Consider the following 22271-nt stretch of genomic DNA (forward strand, 5'->3'; position numbering starts at 1 on the left):
ATGTTCTGGGTCATCAGATGTCCTTGTATTTGCCATTTTTCCTTTGTATCTATGCCCATGTTGAATGAGCATGCTGAGTTGGCTGCAAATTAACAATGTGTGGCTGGCAACTTTTTATCTTGCATGGTTCAAAGGTAGCCAGTGGCTATTTAATTACTTTACAGATTAGTAGGTCAACAGCACCTCAAGGGATATTCATTGCACAAATAAAAATAACTAATTAAATCATATCTAAAAAATGTGATGCATGTAGAACAGATATTTTATAAAATGAGCTTCTGCACTTTATCCTTGTATTGATGCTAATCTATTGTTTCTGCATCATACCACATATTAATCCTTTTAGAATGTAGGAGAACTGTGGCTCTAGATTCTGCTAGCTTATTTTCTATTGTTGCTTTTACCTCTGTGTATGTAGCATGCAGACAGTTATTTTGGAGCATTATCATATCCACTGTATGTTGGAGTGGTGTCCAATTTGAGCAGATCTTCATTGTTGGATGGCACCTGTGTGGTTGCTACGAACTTTAAAAAAAACAAGGTTTTATTTGACTGATTTTAATGCTTTCTTCCACCCATATCTAAAATTCACTTTTGCTCCAGATCTGGCTTTCACTGGAGCTTGTTTTGTACAACTCCTTCATTTGATTTTCCTTTCCCAACGACATCTGAATATCTACCTGTGAATTGCCATAAACTCTCTCCCAACTCTTCAATTGCATTTTTGGTATTTTTCTCCACAGGTTCTCTAAGTCTCCAGTGCTTTTCCAATTAATCTTTAATTATTTTTATCTATTACCTCCTGCAAAAGAATGCAATGGTAAATTTCTCCGAGCAACAGAATAAAGACAAGATATATTTTTTAGAGATCAGGGTATAGAGATAAAGGTTGCTGTGCAGTTTTAGGCTACTGAATAATCCTTTGGGTTGCTCCGTGTGTTTAAAAACTATAAGTTATTGCACAAGAAATTGAAAATGTTTTTTGTGTTCTGCTCATCAAAACATCAACACTGGGAACATTCAATATTTTCACAGTTCAAGAATAGACCAATACTAATTTCATGAAATCTACTTAATGACCATGGGTCCATTCCTTTGAATGAAAATCCAAATACATGTAGTTAGTAGCAATTAGAACAGTGGATCTGATTTGAATCAAACTCAGTAAATCGTAACTGTTCCTGAGCAACAGTGATCACTTCTCTAACTCACTGAAATGTTTGGAGACCCTTTATTTATATATGATTCCTCATGTAGATATTGAGTGGAATCTTGAAGGAAATTGTCAGTAGAGCTTCCAGTTTAAGGTTGGTGTCTAGTTTAGTCACACTGGTTGGCATTATCAAACAAACCTTGAAATGTAAGTCAAATCTATATAAGAAAGCATGGTAATAATACACCTTGAAATATATACACATGCATTAACATAGCTGAAATTTACGACAATTCTTAATACCAACATACTAATTACCTTGGCTATACGATTTCTTGTTGAGTACAATCTCCATCATCTTAGTTCATCTGTTTGTTCCAGCAGTTTTCTCCTCTATGGTTTAGCGCCAGCAACATGAAACAATTAAAGCAACTGAATCATTTTGATCTTAGTTGCTTAAGATTACTGTTTTGCCATGCTAGTTTGATGAATGAATTACAGCATACTTCAATATACGGAAATAAAATTGCTTCAAACACCTGGAGATAGTTAAGAGTAGAGCTTATTTCTGTCATCTCATTTTCAGGATGGAAAGCATATTGAAAGAAAAATAATTTCAAAGCATTTAAGATCTGATGGATCTTAACGTGGTGGATATATAAAGGATGTTTCTTTATATGGAAGAATTGAAAAATAGGGATTATATGCAAAATAAGGGTATGCTTCTTTAAGGCAGAGATGAGATGAGTGATTGTTGTGAGTCTTTGGAAGATTCTACCTCAGTGGGTGGTGGAGACATGGTGGAGACATTTTTGAATATTTTTAAGGCAGAGATATAGTTTTTTGATAAACAAAGGGCAAATGTTATCATGGGTGGATACAAATGTGAGGCTGGGTTGACAGTCAAATCATTCAAATGCTGGAGCAGGGTTGAAAAGCTGAGAGGTCTATTCCTGTTCCTAGTTTGAACCATTAATATATTTGTGGGTTTATATATAACAAAGCAGAGAGAGGCATGAGAGTGTACAGACCTCCAAGCCTGACTCTGCAATCTTGATGCATCAAATTTGGACCAAAAATTGACCCTTTGTAATATTGTCTATCCGTACCAGCAGCATGCAAGGTTGTGTAAGGATTAAATTGCCATTATATTAATTTCAGATTAATTGTCAGGGTGCATACATGACATCACATAAAATCCTGAATTTTTTTTTTCCTGTGGGTGCCACTTATCAGCAGTGCGGAAAAAAAATGACACAATGTACACATGTAAAGAAATGGACTGTGATACAGCGAAAAAAAGTCAATAAAAAGCAAAAATAAGTCCTTGAATAAGTCCCTGATTGAGTTTGTTGTTGAGGAGCCTGATGGTGGAGGGGTAGAAGGTGTTCCTGAACCTGGTAGTGTGGGTCTTGTAGCACATATACTTCTTTCCTGATAATAGCAGTGAGAACAGAGCTTGTGCTGGATAGTGTGGATCCTTGATAATTGCTGCTCCTGCTCCCTGATGCCAACGTTCCCAGTAGTTCTGCTCAATGGTGGGGAGATTGCCCATGACTTCCTAGGCTACATCCATGACCCTTTGCAGGGCTTTTGCTGGACCATGATGCAGCCAGTCAGCACATTTTACACCACACAGATGTTGAAATTTGCCAGGGATTAATGTGTCCCTCTCTTTATATGGGATGAACTTTGTTACTAATGAAGTCGGTCTCAAAATTTTCTTGGGATAAGCAGTTTTCAGACCTGATGTGACAACATGTTTCTTCTGGACTGATTGTGCCTTTGTAACAAGCAAGTCAGTGAGCCTTTTCCACATGCAATTAGAACACTGCCATTACCTTCAGAAAGGTTCAATGTTCGCTCCTTATTATGCAGGATGTGTGTCAATCATGAACTGGGGCTGAAGATGATCAATTGCTGATTGGTAGCTTTTGAGCCCAATTATTGAAATTGAATTTTATATTTTATTCGTGAATGAATATTATTTGCTTCAATATATTTTATCTTTGCTGCATTAACTGTTACATAAGGCCAATTTGACCAATTATATTTGGATTTGATAAACAGTCCTTAAGAGTGGGAAATAATGTGTTGCCTGAAGTCAGAATAGTTGTAGTTAATCTAAATGACAATAATAGTTAAAACATTGTTTGGAAGATATTAGAAACTGAGAAGGAAATTTCATCAGGAATCATGGTCTATTGTACTTGAGTCAAATGATGTTTTCCCTTAAGGTGGCGATGCTTCTGGTCAAAAAGTTTGAGTTAGCAACATATGAACATTGAAATCTATTTGAAATTTGTTTCCTTTAATGTACAAAAAACATACAATTTCACTACATTAGGACTGAAAAATTGTTATTTCAATTAAATATTTGAATAGCCAAGGCTATTTTCTTTTGGATGAGGTGATTTAATTGAGAGGACTAAAAACTATGAGGAGACCTGATAGGGTGAGTAAGGAGAATCTATTTCCCTTGGCAAAGGAAAAGCGGGTGGGGGGGGGGTGGTGGGGAGAGGAGGGGTAGAAGTTTTTAATAATTCTCAGAAAGATTAGAGGAAAAATAAATTTTATCACTTAGTAGAAGTAGTTGTTCTAAGAAGTAGTTGGATGTGAGCTTGAAGAACGCCGACCTATTTATTATTGGAGATCAAATTGTGCAGGAAGCTCTTTCTTGACTGGTCAAAACCCAATGCACCAAATGGTTTCCTTGTGTTTTGTAGATGTTCTATGATTCACTGGCTTTCAGTTGTATTCTATTCTGTTAACACACCTGCAGATTACACAAACATCCTCCAGTAGTTTTCTTATTTATTTTTAAAATATCATTTGATATTTTACAGTATAGCCAATTAAACAACGTGCTATAAGATTCAAGAAAACCTTAAAAATATTCTCATGTTAAGGAAATCCAGAGCACAATGAAGTAAAATTTAACAACAAAAAAAAGGAAAGAGAGGAAAAAAAATTCAAAACCACTTCCTCTAAGCAAGGTTGAAAGTTGTCATGTATTAATCAAGTGACACCAATGTGGAGAGGGACAGCACGGCGCCAAAATTCCAGAACAACACTAAATCTTAAGATTGTGTTAATAGTTCATAAATGGGCCCCATATCTTTTGAAACTTAATATTTGAATCCTTGATAGCATATCTAATTTTTTTTCTCGAGTTAACCAAGGCATAATATCCCTTAGCCATTGTGTTTGCGTGTGTGTGTGGAGTATTATCTTTCCATTTAACCAAAATTTCATTCTGGGTATCAATGTAGTAAAAGATAAAATTCGGTTTTGAATTGAAATCAGTAAAACGTCAACATCTTGAGGTGATCCAACTAGAGCAATTAAAGAGCATATGAACTAAAGATGCATCATCTATTTTACATTTGTCACATAAAGGATTTCCGTCTAAATAAAAATGAGACAATTTAACTTTGGACATATGTGCTCTATGAACCACATTAAATTTCAGCAAACGATGCCGTGCACAAAAGGAAGTAGTGTCAATCAAATTAAAAATGAAGTCCCATACCTCATTGAACAATTAAGGATTCAAATCCTGCTCCTAAGCATTTTTGATTTTAACTGGGGGGGGGGGGGGGTCTAGTCTTAGATCAGCCAAATTATCATAAATACAAGATGTTAATCCTTTATGGGAAGATTGTAGAGCAAAAAAAGTGTAAAGAACAGTCACCTCGGTGATTCAAGGAAAATCTGGGATCTGAGATTGAACAGTGTCTAATTTGTAAATATATTAAAAAAATTAGTTTTAGATAAATTAAATTTTACTTATTTCTTATTTCTAAAGGCAAATCCATTTGAACATGCAATCCATAGCCAACTTCCTCTGCATATTTTTCACATGACCAGGGAATCAAAAATTCTTTTCAGCAGGAAAGTGTAAAAGGACACAAGAACAGGAATACTGAAAGACAAAATGCCGAATATTAAACATTCTCTTAAAACCTTTATTCCTAATGCGCATTCATTTTGGAGTCAGTTTACACAAATAATTCTTGTACTATTCTCATACTCTTGTCCTTTTCAGGTTTGGAGCTCCCATTTATGATGATGCCCCATCCACTTATTCCTGTTAGCTTACCTCCAGCATCAGTTACCATGGCAATGAGCCAGATGAACCACCTTACCACAATCGCTAACATGGCAGCTGCAGCACAAGTACAAAGCCTTCCTTCAAGAATGGAAACCTCAGTTATTAAGGTAAATTCACACTGTCATGAATACAGTTCCATTGCCTGGAATATATTAATGTTGTGCATTGAGGAGCTGAGACAAACTGTGCGAGAAATAGTTCAACAATATTTTAGTAAGACGCGAATGTGTCCAAGCCAAAGGCAACTAATAAGGACTCTATGAATGTTGTGAGATATTTAAGACATTAGTAAGTATATACTTTTCATCAATGGCCTGTTCTTGTAAAATTAAAAATTGGATACTAGTAAATATTTTTCATTCATCTCATATCTTTGGCAAGATTAAGTAAATCAACACTTGAATATCTGAAGATTGTCACTGAGATGTGGTTGTGGGTTTTCTTGAGAGCTGATCCCTTTGAACCAGGAAAACACCATATTTCATCTACAAGCTATGTTGTTTAAGCATATTTAATTTGAGGTGCATATTTTTTGTACTCTGGATGTCGGAATGAAGTTGGCTGGCAAATTCTCCTGCTCTTGGATACAATTCATGTTATATGTGCATATTGGACCTGCCAGAACTCATGGCTTCACACTGTCTTGGCCAATCGTGCCCCTGCTACCTTGTGAGAGAAGCATCAAAAATAGCACTTCTAACCCTCTACAACTATTTTGCCAATCTCAAGTTTAACTATAATGGATGATATGATTTCATTAGATGTAATGGAAATGATGCATTATAACTGTTCCTACCTTAGACTACTGGAACCCTCCTCCATGCCTTTTGTGCATTTAACCATAACTGTTCCAGGGTGTTACTGGATGTTCTCCCTTCTTATATTCATCCAAAGATCTGCCACTGTAATCAAACAAACATAAAGTTATGTTTGCCCATCAACTCCTATGCCTTACTGCCCCACACATTGGGTTGTGGTTCAACAGCACTACAATTTTAATTTTCTCTGTGTTACATATAATCCTTGGTCTTAGCACTCTTTATTCATGATTTTGCCACAAGTCCGAGAATCCTCGCAGTATTTCCCTCCTTCATTTCTAGCCTCTTGATCATTCCCAGTTTTTATTATTTCATAACCCAAGCATTCTGCCAAGAAAACCTCAAACTCTGAACTTTTCACACATCTAAATATCGAAAACCTGCCTCAGAGACCAAACTTTTTTTTAAACCTCCTCCAGTATTAGCTGAGGCTATATTCTGTCCAGTTTGGTCAGAGAAAGTTCTTGTAACATGTCTGGGAATGTTTCTGCATTGCTATAAATGCTATATAAGCTCAATTATTGTTGGTGTAAAAACTATTGAACAAATCATTGATCAAGCTCATGAGATCAGGCTGACGTTTTACTCTGTGCTTATGTTCCATACAAAAAATGAAGCAAATTTAGCCTATCGTGTGTGCTAATTCACAGAGCAATACCATTCCATACTCATTTTCCCCGTAACCCATGAATTCTTCACCACCCCTCCTCTTCACCCCAGATGCTCCCATCCAAGGGTCAAGTTACAGAACCAATCAACCTGCAATTCTTTGGGATGTGAAAGAAGGTCTGGAACACCCAGGAATAACCCCTGCCAACAGCCGGAGAATGTGTAATTCTGTGTAGACAGTACTGGAGGTCTGCATTAAATGTGAATCATTGAAGCTGTGGGGCAGCAGCTCTATCAGTGAGCCAAACTGAAATTTTACCAGTATGCTAGCAATTGTTTTCAAACTCACTGCAGAAGAATTTCAGGAAAAAACATTCCAACTCTCCTTATCCTCACTCTGCTTCAAGACCAATGTTGAATTACAGATTTGAAGCTCATGTTTATCTCTTTACTGGCATATGTAAATGTCCTTGATGCTCCTTCAGCCATGTGGAAAAGTATTCTTCGGTTCCTCTTTATTCAATACTGAGGCTGATGCACCTATGAGCCATTATTTCCAGATCTTCAGAATGGCTGGAGAGTGAGAAGCATATAGCTCGGCCTAACCCTTGCGTAAATTGGAATGAAACAGCTGGACAGAGGCTTTGGCCTATGCAAATCTGATTTGTGATCTTCACTATCAGATGCAAATAGCCCTTAATTTCTCAGCCCTCCGGATTTGCCAACAGAACATGCTTTACAAATATTTTAGTCATTCTATATTATTAGAGGTAAGCATAGATAGAAATTAAAAATTAAAACGTTAGGTTTTGAGCTATACTCACTGTATAAGTCTAACCCAAGTCTGGCACTTACCACTGAGAGAGAGTGCTATTATTAATGAAGGAGTGAAAACTTGAGCCTTTCCAAGAAACCCTGTCTGTAAAAGTTTAAATTAGATCAGCCATTTCATAAATTAGATCAGCCATTTCATAAATTAGATCAGCCATGATCATATTGAATGGCGGAGCAGGCTCGATGCGCCATTTTTGGCCTACTCCTGTTCCTACTTCCTATGTTCCCATGTTCCTAAATGTCACTGCCAGATTTAGTGTGATCGGCCTGATGAGGCAGTGTAAACAGAAGGCACCGTGGGACCCTGGCTGAATGCTTACTATTTGCCACCTGTTGGAAATGGTGACTGGTATATGTTGTTAGCTTCATTTGCTGGGTTGTTATTTTAAGGTATGTTAGAAAGGTTTATAATATACATTTGTTTTAATATAACATTACTATTAATCTAGCTTCCCAAATGTAAGTTTCAGTAGGAAAATACTTAGTGGTAGAACCATTGAAGTTAGGTGAGTGTTTTATGCCATTCTCCATTGCCTTGGGTGGGGGGGGGGGGGTGGGGAAACACTCTAAACCACAGGATATTGAGGTTTGGATTTTATACTTGGCATATAAGACATCCCCTGATTTGGGGGTAACATTCTGAAGGTTCAAATACTGCCTTGAATGCTGATATATATGGCAATTGGTTTTCAGGAGGGGTTTTCATTCACAGAAATGGAGATCAGGAAATTGAATTGGTTGCATCCAAATCACAAATGAATGAAAAGTGCAGCATATTTGTGTATCTTTACTTCGGAATACCTGATTCAAACTTTGGTTAAGTGAAACCCACACTTGAAAACCATCAGCAATGATACTTTTTCAATCCAATCCACAGGAACACAAGATCTGAGTGTGTGAAATAAGAACTATGAACGTGCAGCATTTATAATGAATAAATTTGTAGTGACTAATTGTGGCCTTGTTCTATATGTGGTCAAGACCTAGATTCCTTAGAGAGTTTGTCACGGATGATTTACGAGGCCTCTATTACTTGCTGAGTAAACTGTGTTAATTCATTGTGTGGCAGGATGGTAGTGGTGAATGCGATAGTACAGATTCTATCACCAATGTGTATATGTACAGATTGTAGTGTAGGATGACTGTGATTGGCTGAGAGCGTAGCCACACCTACTGGCAGGTCTTAAAGGATTGCTCCTAGCCAGACCAGGTCATTCTAGACTGGTCGACCAACTTGTGATGTGCTCTAGCCTTTTAGTTAATAAAAGCCTTGGTTTGGATCAACAAGTCTTTGGTTCTTTCGACGCGCTCTACAGTGCTATGCTGCTCCAGGCAGAATGAAATATGAAGAGGATTAGTTCCAAAGCATGTGGGTGATTTAAAAAAAAATCCAAGCCATCTGGTGGAAAGCTGGTGGATTTGGAAGTTAGCAGGCTCTCCCTTGTAGTCAATACAAGCACATGCAACAAATTGGTGGATCTTTTACCTTTGAAAGTGCATGTCAGGTAAAAGTCAAGTGGGTACTGGCTTGGTTGTAGGTGAAGCTGTTCTGAATAAAGGTTTTTATTGTCAGTCAGATGGAAGAGGAGATAATTCTTGTGACGAGATGCCTGTTGTTTGACATAACACCTCCCTCATTCTTCAGAAAACTCGTCCACATTTGGACTTTCAGTATCAAAGAACTTCAGAAACTCTGCAAGTTGACACTCACCTCCCATCCATCCTCCCCTTCATGTTCATCGGCATTATAGGATTAATTCCGATCAACATCCTGAAATCAAATTTGACTTGAAAGCTAATCAGCCCAAATCAATAAATGCTATGGCTATCAGGACAGGTCAGAGGCAAGGTAACTTTCTACATCTGGTTAGGATCCTGGTTTTTGATGGCTTTCCACCATTATAAGATCCCAAATATGTTAGAGTACCCGCCTCAAGCTTGGCTAAGATTTCTTCCAATTATAGTCAAGAAGCTCAAATATTTTGATGGACAAAAGCAGTCCTATTAAAGAGCACTCTCTCCACCTTCCAATGCATTGACTCTCTCCACCTGCTGTTCAACATCTTTGCACTGTGTCCCAGTTACAAATGTTGATGTAGCCACATAACAAGGTTATTCCAAATCCATGGTCTTCATCACCTAATCTGGTCACAAACAGAGGGAACACTGAAGTACCTTCACCTATGTGTTCCCCATTCAAGGCATGCAAATTTTTGCTTTGAAAATTATTGGACATTGCTTCATCATTTGGTATCCAAATATTGGAAATCCCTACACAAAAACACTGCGGGAGCACCTCCACTAGTAAAGTGGACCTGCAAATATTTGACAATCTAAAAGAAATGCAGCTATCAAGTGCTTTGCTGTTACTTTGCAAAGCATGAGAAGTCAGTTTCAGCAAGAAGAACTGCCACATGCAGTTAGTCTCACTACAAGGGAGTTGGCACTTTGCAGCTGTATTTGTATTCATTTGTCAAATATTCGCAGGTCCACTTTAACACCGCCAGAAGGATTGCCCTGCTTCAAGTAGACAGCTCACCACCAACTTCTCTAAGCAACCAGCGGCTGCCATTAAATTTGGCCTTCCCATTGCTGATATTCTGCCATAAATTAATATACTGAGGTTTTGGGCTAAGATTGCTGTGGTCATATTTCATCTGTAGCTCAAGTATCCAAATCAAACTAATGAAACTTGTCAGTTGCAACCTTGCCCCATCCACCATTCACCTTGCATTAAGAGCTATTTCTTGATATATGGAGAATGATAATTTGGTTACGGTCATTTTAAAAAATGAAAATTGATTGATCACAAAAATTAAATCATTTGTATTTGCTTAGGGCATCATTTGTAAGTAAACATGTTTTAAAAGACCAAAAATAACAAATGTTCATTTGAGCTATTCATAGTTACATCTCATAGAAACAAATTAAGTTAGGAAAGGGAAAAGACAGAGTTAGGAATGTTATAGTAGTTATGACAAGAACTTGAATAGCATCAAGATTTAGGATTGCTTTTCCCAGAGACGAGAGTGGAGAATCTGTGGAGTTATATGCACAATGAAATAGTAAATGATGCCTAATTAAATATATTTAAGACAGAATTAGATAGATTTTTGCAAAGTAGGAGAATTAAGGGTTATGGGGTAAAGGCAGGTAGGTGGAGCAGACTCGATGGGCAGATGATTTACTCCTGATCCTATTTCTTGTGCTCCATTATTGGCGTGGAGTATGTATCTTCTTCAAGCATGAAGAGGCTTACATACAGGTATTTTTATAGCATGCCTATTAATAACCTCATGCCTTGAAAAGTTGATTTTATATATATATATGTACCATCTTTTGATTTCCACAATTTGAACCTTGCAGCAGTGATTTCAATGGTTTGTGGAAAGGGGTTAATGAGCCAACATGTAAAATGGAGGAAGATTGCCAGTCACCCTCAAGGCTTCTCCATGTTTTTATTCCCTGATTAAGTGATTACTTAAGTCAAGCTCAAGACTTAAGTTTTAGATTTGCTTCCAACTTTGTTGACTTTGCAACCACATTGAAACAAGATAACTTTTTTGCTTTTGGTGGCTCTTGTCCTAGTTCAAATGAAATGCACATCCCTGTCTTTCTGTGCCAATGTGAATAGAGTACAGTATGGTCATCACATAGCAAGCCACTACTTCATCACTGCCTACATCCCTTTTCAAAGTCTTTTGGTAAACCATAATGGATAAATCAGAAATATATTAAATGGCACATTCAAATTTTGTGGAAAGGTATAGTCCCAATCACACATAATAAGCTCAACCACATCCAAAGCAAAGGAGCCTTCTTAAATAACACCAAGTTGTCAACCATTCGAGACATTAATTATTTTCACAACAGTGTAAAGAAACTGAAGTTTGCATCGTCCACAAAGATGCAAAGCTTCTTCAATTGTACTTCCAAAACCCATGATCTGTAACACTTTGAGATGTAAATGCACATCAGAACAGTTGCTTGTAAGTTTCTCTTCAACATGCATTATGTCTAATATTATCACCATACATTAATTGTCGCTGGATTTAAGTCTTGGCATTCTCACACCTCCATCACCATGGGGAGTGAAGCAGTTGTGGGAGACTTTTACCTCATCCCTTTACTGTAGCCACTTCCAGCCATTTCACCTTGGAGATAGAACATCCCAAATTCAAATTCTTCCCAAGGGTGACATTGACTTGGCATAGAACATACACCCACCCTGCATCTGTAGAGATGGATTAAACTCGTTTCAGGTCAAGCAGTTTGCTAAACTGCTCAGTTTCTCAAGGAGCTGTATAATTAACATTCTGCGTTTATTGTTTGTAGGAACGTGTTCCCGACAGTCCTTCACCTGCACCTTCTTTGGAAGATGGCCGTCAGCCAGGGAGTCATCCTTCCTCCCACCGGAGCAGCAGTGTATCCAGTTCACCAGCTCGGACAGAGAGCTCTTCTGACCGAATCCGTAAGTTCATTCCTCTGAGACTTTCTGAATTTATCCAAATGCATGGCTAATGTATATTTTAAATGTACTTTGACCATGTTTACAGGACAGAGATGACAGAAGATGAATCGTGTAATCCCAAATAAGCAATGCAATTGAATCTGCATATTTTCTCACTGATTTCCAACCTTCTAACCTTCCTGGATTATCGGACTGGATAAATCCACTGGTTCCTTAAGGAAAAGTTGGAATTTAGCTACTTAAATGACTGTATGCTCATGAATTCCAGACGGAATGCAGAATCTTTTCATTCACTCCATAGCTAAACACATGCAGGCTTGTGGTACAAGCCAATCTTGCAGAGATATTCCAGAGCTACAGGAGGAAATGGTCTCTGGGATCCTACACTGGGTTAGGATGGGTGCAGGATTTGGGACCCTATTGAATTTAGTTGGGATTCTCAGACAACGGGTGAGGATGGCACATTGCTTGCATGTAATATTTTTAATTGTTTAAGTGATTTCACACATTTCTAGTTAACCAATTTTAATATAACACATATAATACAGAATATCAGAGATTTAAAAATTCTATAATAAATCTCTGTCAAAAGAGGCTTCTCTGGCTTTTAAATCTCTCAGTGCTGTTTTGAGACAGGGGTTCCCTTGCTATTACGCAAGAGACCCTGCCACTGATCAGGTCATATGGCTGGAATCTGGATTGTTCTGGATCAATGGATAAGCTATAAGATTGGCAATGAAGGACTTGGCAAGATAGACCTGGCCTATTCAGAATTGTTGTGGCATCACCCAATAAAACTTCATCCAAGTCTTTAAGATTCAAGATTATTTTATTGTCATGTAATAAAACAGAAAATGTGATATTACACGAAATTTCTTTTAGACTACCGTAAGGTAGACGAAGATTCACTATCAGCAAAAAATTGCAGAATGCCCTTTACATCCAGATAAAGGAGAGTCCCCTCAGAGTCACTGAGTGCCTGTGGATACACCTCCAGTGCTCACACAGCCTTCAGTCAGAACCATCAGCACCTGAGCTCCAGATGCAAACCTCTGACACTATCAGGAAGCCTCCAGCGCTCTCTCGCACCCGGGTTCTGATACCTAGTACCCCTCGAGCCGATGTCAAGCAGTCTACTATGAATCCTTTGACTGCAGTCACCAGCAGCTCGCTTCCTGGTGTTCTTCAACCTCAGAGCCCCTCATTGGTTCGCTGCCAAGGTTACTATCCTATGGGTCTTCTTATCTACTTCTCCTTCTCAAAAGATGGGGGTAGATGGTGCCCCCATTTTCCTGTGACCTGTTGTGTCCTCCACTTCACTGGAGTCTGCAACCCCTCATAGTCACTGACAGACATAGGCGCCACCATCTAGGCCCAGACCCCCCCGTGCTCAACAGATTTTAAAGTAGACCAATGCCAGCTCCCTTCACACGCCGTTTAAAGCCTGTGGAGAGCTGATGGAAGTTGAGCTGAGCTGTTGGACCCCATGGGGAGCACTGAGACTTCACTCCCAGCTCTTTGTAGGTCTGCACCAGCAGTGGCGCTGCTGTACAGCAGCTCCGGCAGTGCCACCATTTTTTTTTGTCTGGAATTTCTGTCCGTGAGCAACAAAAGTTCATGAACTGCTGAATGAATACCTGTTTCTTCTGGTGATACCAACTTATCTTTTTCCCGTTACGTTTCTCCCAATAATGCCACCTACCGCTATCAGTTGAGTAAAACTAAAAATGCTTGCAAGTTAAATTTAATTAATATTGGAAATTTTTGTCAAAGCACATGTGGTTCAGAGATGGTAGTGTGCTCATAAATCTGACTTGTTTGTTGCTGCTTGATTACTGAAAATTATTTCCTTTTCTGACAGCTGTCCATCAGAATGGACTATCAATAAACCAGACCTTGCTGGGTTTGTCCCCCACTATCCCACCTGGCTCCAAGGAAGGAGATCTTGCCTGTCAGGATGGAGGACATGAATTAAAAAGAATACACGCTGAGAAAGGTAAAATCCAGTGTTTCAAATATATGTTCTGCAGTTATTAAGTCAATTATTCCGAAGTACATTCCATTGCTGGAGAGCAGGCAAGAATTTCTGTTTATCTGGGATTTGTTCTTAATCCTAGTAATAGTTTTCACTGTGCTGCTCTTCCTGACTCAGGGCTCTGACCGTACTTCACCTGTGCCATTACCTTGAAAGGTTTCTATACTCTTAACTCCCAGTCATTGAATTTATGAGCAAGTAATCTGTAAATCAAGCAGTCATCTAAAAGAAAACAATTCAGTGATGGTAAGGATATGGAATGCAAAAACCAACCTGTAAATTATGGTCATTCTCAACTTGTAGTTTATCTTTTACTCATTTAATAATGGTCTTAGACCATAAGAGATGGGAGCAGAATTTGACCATTTGGGCCATGGGGTCTGCTCTGCAATTCGAATCATATCTTAATTATTTTTTATGTATCTCATGCCTTCAGAATGATTTTACTGAGGTTAAGGTGGCATCAGTGTGATACAGGAGACAAAATAAAGCTTTCTTTGTTTGATAATACAAGGGAAATGCATCCTCTCTTCAGGATGCTTCCATCTTCATGCAATGATGTATGTACAAAGGGTTCCACTTCTGGAAATTGATGTTATTGTATCCATAGAACAGATTTTCAAAAGCAGAGTTCAACCTGCACCTGCTTTGCACAGAAAATAATTTTCTCCTCCAATTTTCCCATCTTAAAGCACTAAGACCTAGACAGAGAATAATGACATTAACCTCTGTAGCTGCCATTTCTCTAACTGGTTATTCTTCACATGTGACCTTATGTAACAAGCTTGGTTAGATCATTCTGAAATGAACACCATTATGGTTATTCTCGTGTCACTCATCTTTATCTTTCCACACATTAAGGAAATTGCTTGATTATAAGTTGGTCTCAATTCGTCAAAGGCTATTGGGAGAAAGCCAGGGAGTGAGGCTGAGTGGAAAAATGGATCAGCTCATGATTCACTGGTGGGGCAGACTTGATGGACTGAATAGCCTATTTCTGCTCCTATGCTCCCCTAAGCTCACTAAATGGCAGTCAATAAGCTGCAAACATTTTTGCAGGTGGGCTGCATTATGCTCTCTGCATTGGTAGAAGAACAGAATTAGATGTTCAAGAACTTGTCTATCTAATTGTTGGGGGCTACAGTAATACTTTCTTCATGCATTCCTAATTTCATTCCCCTCAAATATGCTGGATTTTATTGAATGAGAGCTGTTGACTCTATTATTCCCCTGGTCCAGTCCCTCCCCACCTATGTGCGGACAACTTCACACATCTTCTATCACTTTAACTTCTAGTTCCTTAAACTCAATCGCCCTCTGTTTACCTTGAACATTTAATCCCTATGCAGCTCCATCCCCCTTACTAAAGTTCTCAAAGCCCTTCATTTCTTTCTGGATAATAAACCCAATGAGTTCCCCTCCACCATCACCTTCCTCCGGCTGGCAAAACTTGTCCTCGCCCTCAATAATTTCTCCTTTGACTCATCCCACTTTCTCCAGTTCAAAGGGGAAACTATGGGCACTCGCATGGGCCCCAGCTATGCCTGCCTTTTTGTTGGCTACATAGAGCAGTCCTGCTACAAGTCTACACAGTTCTTCCTCTGCTACATCGATGGCTACTTTGGTGTTGCTTCATGCACCCATGATGAGCTTGTTGCCAAATTCCACCCTGACCTCAAATTTACTTGGTCCATCTCTAGCAAACTTCTCCCCATTCATGATCTCTCTCTGCCTCCATCTTGTCAAACACCTGATAGACATCTTCTATAAACACAACTCCCACAGTTACCTTGACTACACTTCTTCATAATCCTCCATAAGGATTCCACTCTATTCTCTCAATTCCTCTATCTCCTTCACATCAGCACCCAGGATAAGGACTTCCATGCCAGATCATCAGAGATGTCCTCCTTCAAACATCATGGATTTCCCTCTACCACCATCATCCCTGCCCTCTCCTGCATGTCCTCCATTACCTGCACATCTGCCCTAATCCATTCTGCTCGCACGCGCAACGGCAGGATTCCTCTTGTCCTCACCTCCATTGCACCAGTGTCCACATCCAACACATCCTCCTTCACCATTTCTGCCACCTATTATGTAATCCCACCACTAAACTCATATTTGCTTCTCCTCCCATCTCTGCCTTCCACAGAGACCACTCCTTCCATGATCCCTTGTCCACTCCTTGCTCCCACCAATCCTTCCATTGGTACCTGACCCTGTGACCGCAGGAGATGTGCTATTTACACCCATGCTTTCTCCCTCACCACAGTTAGGTGCCCCAAACAGTCCTTCCAAGTGAAGCAAAATTTCACTTGTGAATCTGCAGGGGTCATCAACTGCCTTTGATGCTCTTGTTGTGGTCTCCTCTACATTGGAAAGACTGGACACACTCTGGGAGATCACTTTGTCGAGTACCTCAGCTCCGTCCGCTGCAATACCATGGATTGATCTCCCAGTGGCCACCCATTTCAATTCCCTACCCTATTCCCTTGCTGACCAATTTATCCATGGTCTCACACACCACCAGATTGAGAGCACCCACAAATTGGAGGAACAACATCTCATCTTCCAACTGGGGCCCTCCAACCTGATGGCATTAATATCAACTTTTCCAGCTTTTGTTGAACTCCCTCCCTTCCCCCCTCCCCCAACTTCTCCCCCATCACCTTCCCCCAGCTCTGTCCCTCCCTTCCCTGTCTCTCTTTGTCAGACATGATAAATTGCCTCCTCTCCCCTTATATCCAATTAACACCTTTTGTTGGTCTGGGTTCCTCCCCCAGCCAGCATTGTCTGAATTCTGAGATTTCCTGCTTCTGGCTCACTCTGCTTATTCCTTTAAGGAGGGCTCAGGCCTGAAACATCAGCAATATGTCTTTGCTTTATATGGATGCTGAAAGGCCAGCTCAGTTCCTCCAGTACTTGGGTATGTTTTCACTGTTGCTTTCCCTCTTTGACCCACCCTTCAGTGACCTCTATGCCTCCCTTCACTTTACCTCAAAGCAACGAAGAAGGACAACCTGCATTTTGCAATCAATTGTAATTCATCTAGTTCAAGTTTATTATCATTTGACTGTACCTTTGCAACCAGACAAGACAGCATTTCTCCCGCCCGCAGTGAATGTGCGCGCGCGCATGCACACACACGCTCCCTTCCCCTTCCCCACCCCCATAATCAGATATGTATATGAAGGTATAATTTAAAATAAATAGCTGTGTATATAATATTTTGGGATGATTTACTTCAATTAAATTTTGCAACCAAAATAATTTGATTTAATATTCTGATTGGTGTCATAGTTCAAAAAAATGCGAGGTGCTTATTAATATTATGTGAGAATTAAAACTGGGCAAATATTATGCTAAGATTCATTCATGCTCTCACTGTTTGGTGCTTCAAAACTACAAAGGTTTGCAAGTTGTTTATTTATTAAGTGCTCTTGAAGGGGCGATCTCAGTGAATCTATAATCATACATGAATGATTAATCGAAAAAAGGTTCTGTCGTCAGTTGAAACATTTAAAATAGAAAGCATAATTACAGGGTGTTTTAAAGATGGTGATTGATCTGCTTTGAGAAAGATGATATTTAGGTAGAATATATTAAAAATTCTTAATGTAATGTTGGAGTTTATGATGGAATAGAAATATTTGCACTGCATGGGAGAAAAGAGGAATGATGGGCTAAATGGACAAGTGACTCAAGCTGCCTGGTGACTACTTGTGTGTTCACCAACATTGCATAGTATTGATCTGCAGAAAAGCTGTGAATATCCAAATCCAATTTATGTGCATATGATATTGTTATGACATGAGAAAGGACATAATGAATGGCTTTTTTTTTAAATAGTTGAAAACTTCATGCAATAATGAAGCAACAATTCTTGACATATATTTCAACTCATTTAATTATTTACATTTTGCCTGATAATTCTTAGTTATACTGATAATTATTATATGATGTTGGAACATAAAGAAATTGCATGATAGGTATTAGTTGGGCATCGATCAGAATGGACTATAATAGACTCTAGGTGTGCTCTACCATGCACTAAGCATTTATAATAGATTGGGTGTTTATTTGCTAGTTAAAAATAAACCCACTTTTTTTTGCTGGTGTAACTTTACTAGGTTAGCTATTTGCCAAATTGGTCTTTGTCAAAGACAATGAAAAGAATCCCATTGATCTTCCTCTGATCTCTTTGGCTGTTCATTTGAGGAGTATTTCTGGAAGATCCTGGCTTGCATTCCTGCTGGCTGGAAGCAGTGGTCCAAAAATAGATTTTTTACTGCTTTAGGACCATTTCTGATTTGTGCAATCATCAAGAGATTGGATGCCAGTAGAGCCTTAAACTATAGAGAGCTCAGGCACAGCATCAACTGTCTTGGTATAATTGGTGCACATTGAATCATTAAAAATTTTCAAATAATTCTTCATCCATATCATAAAAATTGCACTTTATTTCTTGTGAAGAGAAGATTGTTATCCACCTCAATGCAGATTCCTAAATGTGAAAAAGAAACTTTAAAGAGTCAACCTTAAATAATTCTCAGTTAGTGGATTAGGATGAGGAAATTCATCACAGCATGAGATCTTCCATTCCAGATTACCTGATGTCCTCCTCCTTCAAAAAAATATGGTTTCTCCTCTACCACCATCAACTCAGCTCTCACCTTTATCCTCTTCACCCCCCTTCATTTTCCACAGTGACTGCTCCTTCCGGGAGTCCCTCATCTCTTCCCACTAATCTTAGTACCCAACCCTGTGACTACAGCAAGTGCTACACACACCCACACCATATCCTTCACCATCGTTCGGTGCCCCAAATGGTGCTTCCATGTGAAGTTACTTGTGATGTGAATTTGTAGCTGTCATCTACTGCGTATGATGCTCCTGTTGTGGCCTTCTCTACATCGGAAAGGCTGGACACAGACTGAGAGAGAATTTCACTGCCCACCTTCAGTTTGTCCACAGCAATGGTGGGAATCTTCAAGTGGCCAACCATTTCATTTCCACATCCATTCCTGTGTTGACATGTCTGTCCATGGCCTCGTGCAATGCCAGACCAAGGCAACCCATAAATTGGAGGAACAAACCTCCACTCTCCAACTGGATTACACTAACATCGACTTTTGTTTTCAGTTAGTGTACTCCCCTTTCTTCCTATTCTCCCCGTTCATCTCTCTCCTTTCCTCCAGATCTCCACCCCATCACTGTTTAGCTTTTTTCTGTTATACCCTCCTACTTATATCCACCCTGCCCCTCCCCAACCATTTTATTCAGGCGCCTGCTCCATTTTGCTCATACCTTGATGAAAGGCTCAGGCCTGAATTATTGGCTAGATCTCTTTATCTTTGCTGCATTAAGAAGTTTGTGGGACTTCCTGAGTTTCTCCAGTATTTTTGTGTAAGTTCATCCTAACCCACTTATCTGTTTGAGGACAGATAATCCAGTAATCACCAGTTATTTTTAAAATAATATTATCATTGAATTTTATAAGAATAAACAAAGCATATACAGAAAATTTGTAAAGTACACAACATAAATATCAAAAATTGTCAAAGCACATGCATGTTATACAAGCACAACATATAAGTTTATCCCCAAAAGCCCTTAACTCTTTGGTCCCATCCATACACCAAAGTTTTATATTAAAAAATATAATTCATTCCTGTGGTAACAGATTAAGTTGCTGGAAGTTGCATTTTATATTAGAAGAAGAGAAAAGAACAAAAGGAAAAGAGAAAAAAAATGAATGAAAAAATAGTCCTTAGTTTAAGTAAGGTTCTGAAAATAATTATGGAAAGGCCCCTTACACCATTTGAAGCTTTTTGTTTATATTACTAATGGAATAGCAAAACTTTTCTAGATTTAAAAAGGCACAATATCTCTAATCCACTGAGTATAGGTAGGTGGGGCAGCATCCCTCCATCTTTTTAATATCGCATGTCTAGCTAAAAGATGGGAAAAGGACAGAGGGCAACATTTGATTGAGGTTAAATGAACATTGCCTTCTCCAGTGATACCAAAATAGGGAAACCAAAGTTAAATTGAGGTTTATAGACAGGGCTTGGAACATCACTCTCCAGTACTTTTCAAGGCTGGGACACTTCCAGATCATATGAATAAGGGATGCCTCATCTCTCTCACATTTGTCACAACAACAATCCATATTTGAATAAATACGAGATAATTTGACTTTGGACATATGAGCCCTATGCACAACTTCAAATGTAACAGACAGTGATGGGTACAGAGAGAAAAAGAATTAACCAACTTAAATATTGAATCTCAATTCTCATCCACTGCTTTAATCGTACCTAATTGACTCGTTATGTGCACAGTTTCATTACTCCAAGGGAAATGGGCCAATGGCACTTTTTCTCAAGCAAAATATTTCAGTAACAATTGGGTCTCGAGCAGTGGGTTCTCAACCTTCTCTTTCCACTCACATACTACTTTAAGCAATCCCTTACTAATGACATAGGGATTGTTTAAGGTGGAATGTGAGCTTAGGGGGCAGTTTGAAAACCACTGGTTTAAATCCTATTCCCAGGCGCAGTTTTAATTTTATCAAGAGGGGTAGGTCTTAAATCTACCATCTTATCATAGATAACAGATATTAAACCTTCGTGTGAGGGTTATAAACTAAGAAATACATCAATTGTATTTGTACCAGATATCGCAGGGAAGTTTGGTAACTGAGAGTGGAGAAAATGTCCGATTTGCAGATATCGGGGAAAAAAAAAAGACTATTTGGCAGGTTAAATGTTTCGGAAAGTTGTTCAAATGATGCAAAACTGTTAATGATAAAAGATCTTTAAAACACTCAATACCCATTCTATACCATACTTGAAATGCAGAATCATGTAAAGCAGGTTGGAAGAGATGATGGGATAGAATAAAGGTTGAAAGAGTAAAGCAGTGGTTCTCAATCTTTTTCTTTCCACTCACATTCCACTTTAAGTAATGCCTATGCCATCGGTGCTCTGTGATTAGTAAGGGATTGCTTAAGGTGGTATGTGGGTAGAAAGATATGTTTGAAAACCACTGTTTTAATCGTACCTAATTGACTCGTTATGTGCATGGTTTCATAACTCCAAAGGAAATGGGCCAATGACTATTTTTCTCAAGCAAAATATTAGCAACAATTAGGTTGAGGGCAGTGATTCTCAACCTTCCCTTCCCACTCACATACCACCTTAAGCAATCCCTTACTGATCACAGAGCACTGATGGCATCGGGATTACTTAAAGTGGATTGTGAGTGGGAAGAAAAAGGTTGAGAACCATGAAAACCCAAAAGTTTTCTGAATTGATCACAAAACTCTCACAGGATGCCTGATATCGGATTACCAATTGATTTTATTTAAGGAAAGAGGAAGAAAGTATCTAATATGTGCTGGAACAGATTTTTTTTTAGCAGAATTCAACTCCATTGCTACCCATAATGGACAGTCAACTCCAGTATGAAAATATAACCAAAACGTAAGGTTGTGTATATTGGCCACCCAGTAATAAAACTGGAAATTAGGCAATGCCATGCCTCCATTCCTTTAGACTTTTGAAGATGAATTTATTTAGTCAAGGGTGCTTATTCTTAAAAATATAAAATAACAGAATCTAATGAGTTGATTTAAAAAAAAAAGATTTAGGAATGAAAGTTGATATGGAATGGAAAACAAAATTCAGCAAAATATTCATTTTTATAGAATTAATTCGGCCCACCAGGGATGAATCAAGGGCTCTTTTTCACATGTTTTAACAGTGAGAAAGTTTTATTTAAAAAGACACATATTTTCTTGTGACTGTAATACCAAGATAGGTAAATTGATTTTGCACAATCTTAAAAGGAAAATTAGTATACACTTATGTAAATATATTCACAGGGAAAAGTTCACTTTTATGTAAATTTAGTTTGTGTCCTGAGAACTGGGTGAGTAATGACAGTGTGAGGGGAGAGAGGTTTCAGGGCTTGATATGAAAAGCAACAGATCATTTGCATAAAAAGAAACTTGTTCAACTCTCTTCCTCCAAATCCCTGACATAGCCTCACAACTTAGAACACTATTGTTAATGGCTCTATGGTCAGATTAAAATGTAAAGGGCTAACGGGCACCCTTGATGGGTTCCCCATTGGAGATTGAAATGGAACAGTTGAAAGTTGGTGAAGTTAGAAACAAAAGGCCACAATTACAGTAATTTTATCCATGTAATATAAAACTTGGTCCAAAA

The 22271-nt window shown here is 38.7% G+C and overlaps 1 protein-coding gene across 2 annotated transcripts in view; it reads left to right on the plus strand.

Moving 5' to 3' along the window:
- dachc (dachshund c) overlaps positions 1-22271 on the plus strand; it is a 575251-nt gene that overhangs the window by 428806 nt on the left and 124174 nt on the right. For both annotated transcript variants that reach the window (XM_069890584.1, XM_069890586.1), the window contains 3 exons: positions 5202-5374; positions 11864-11999; positions 13861-13995. In XM_069890584.1, the coding sequence (XP_069746685.1) occupies positions 5202-5374; positions 11864-11999; positions 13861-13995 (444 nt within the window). The remainder of the gene's footprint in view (positions 1-5201; positions 5375-11863; positions 12000-13860; positions 13996-22271) is intronic.

This window comes from Narcine bancroftii, chromosome 7 (assembly GCF_036971445.1).
Source record: "Narcine bancroftii isolate sNarBan1 chromosome 7, sNarBan1.hap1, whole genome shotgun sequence".
In the NCBI taxonomy this organism is placed as follows: Eukaryota; Metazoa; Chordata; class Chondrichthyes; order Torpediniformes; family Narcinidae; genus Narcine; species Narcine bancroftii.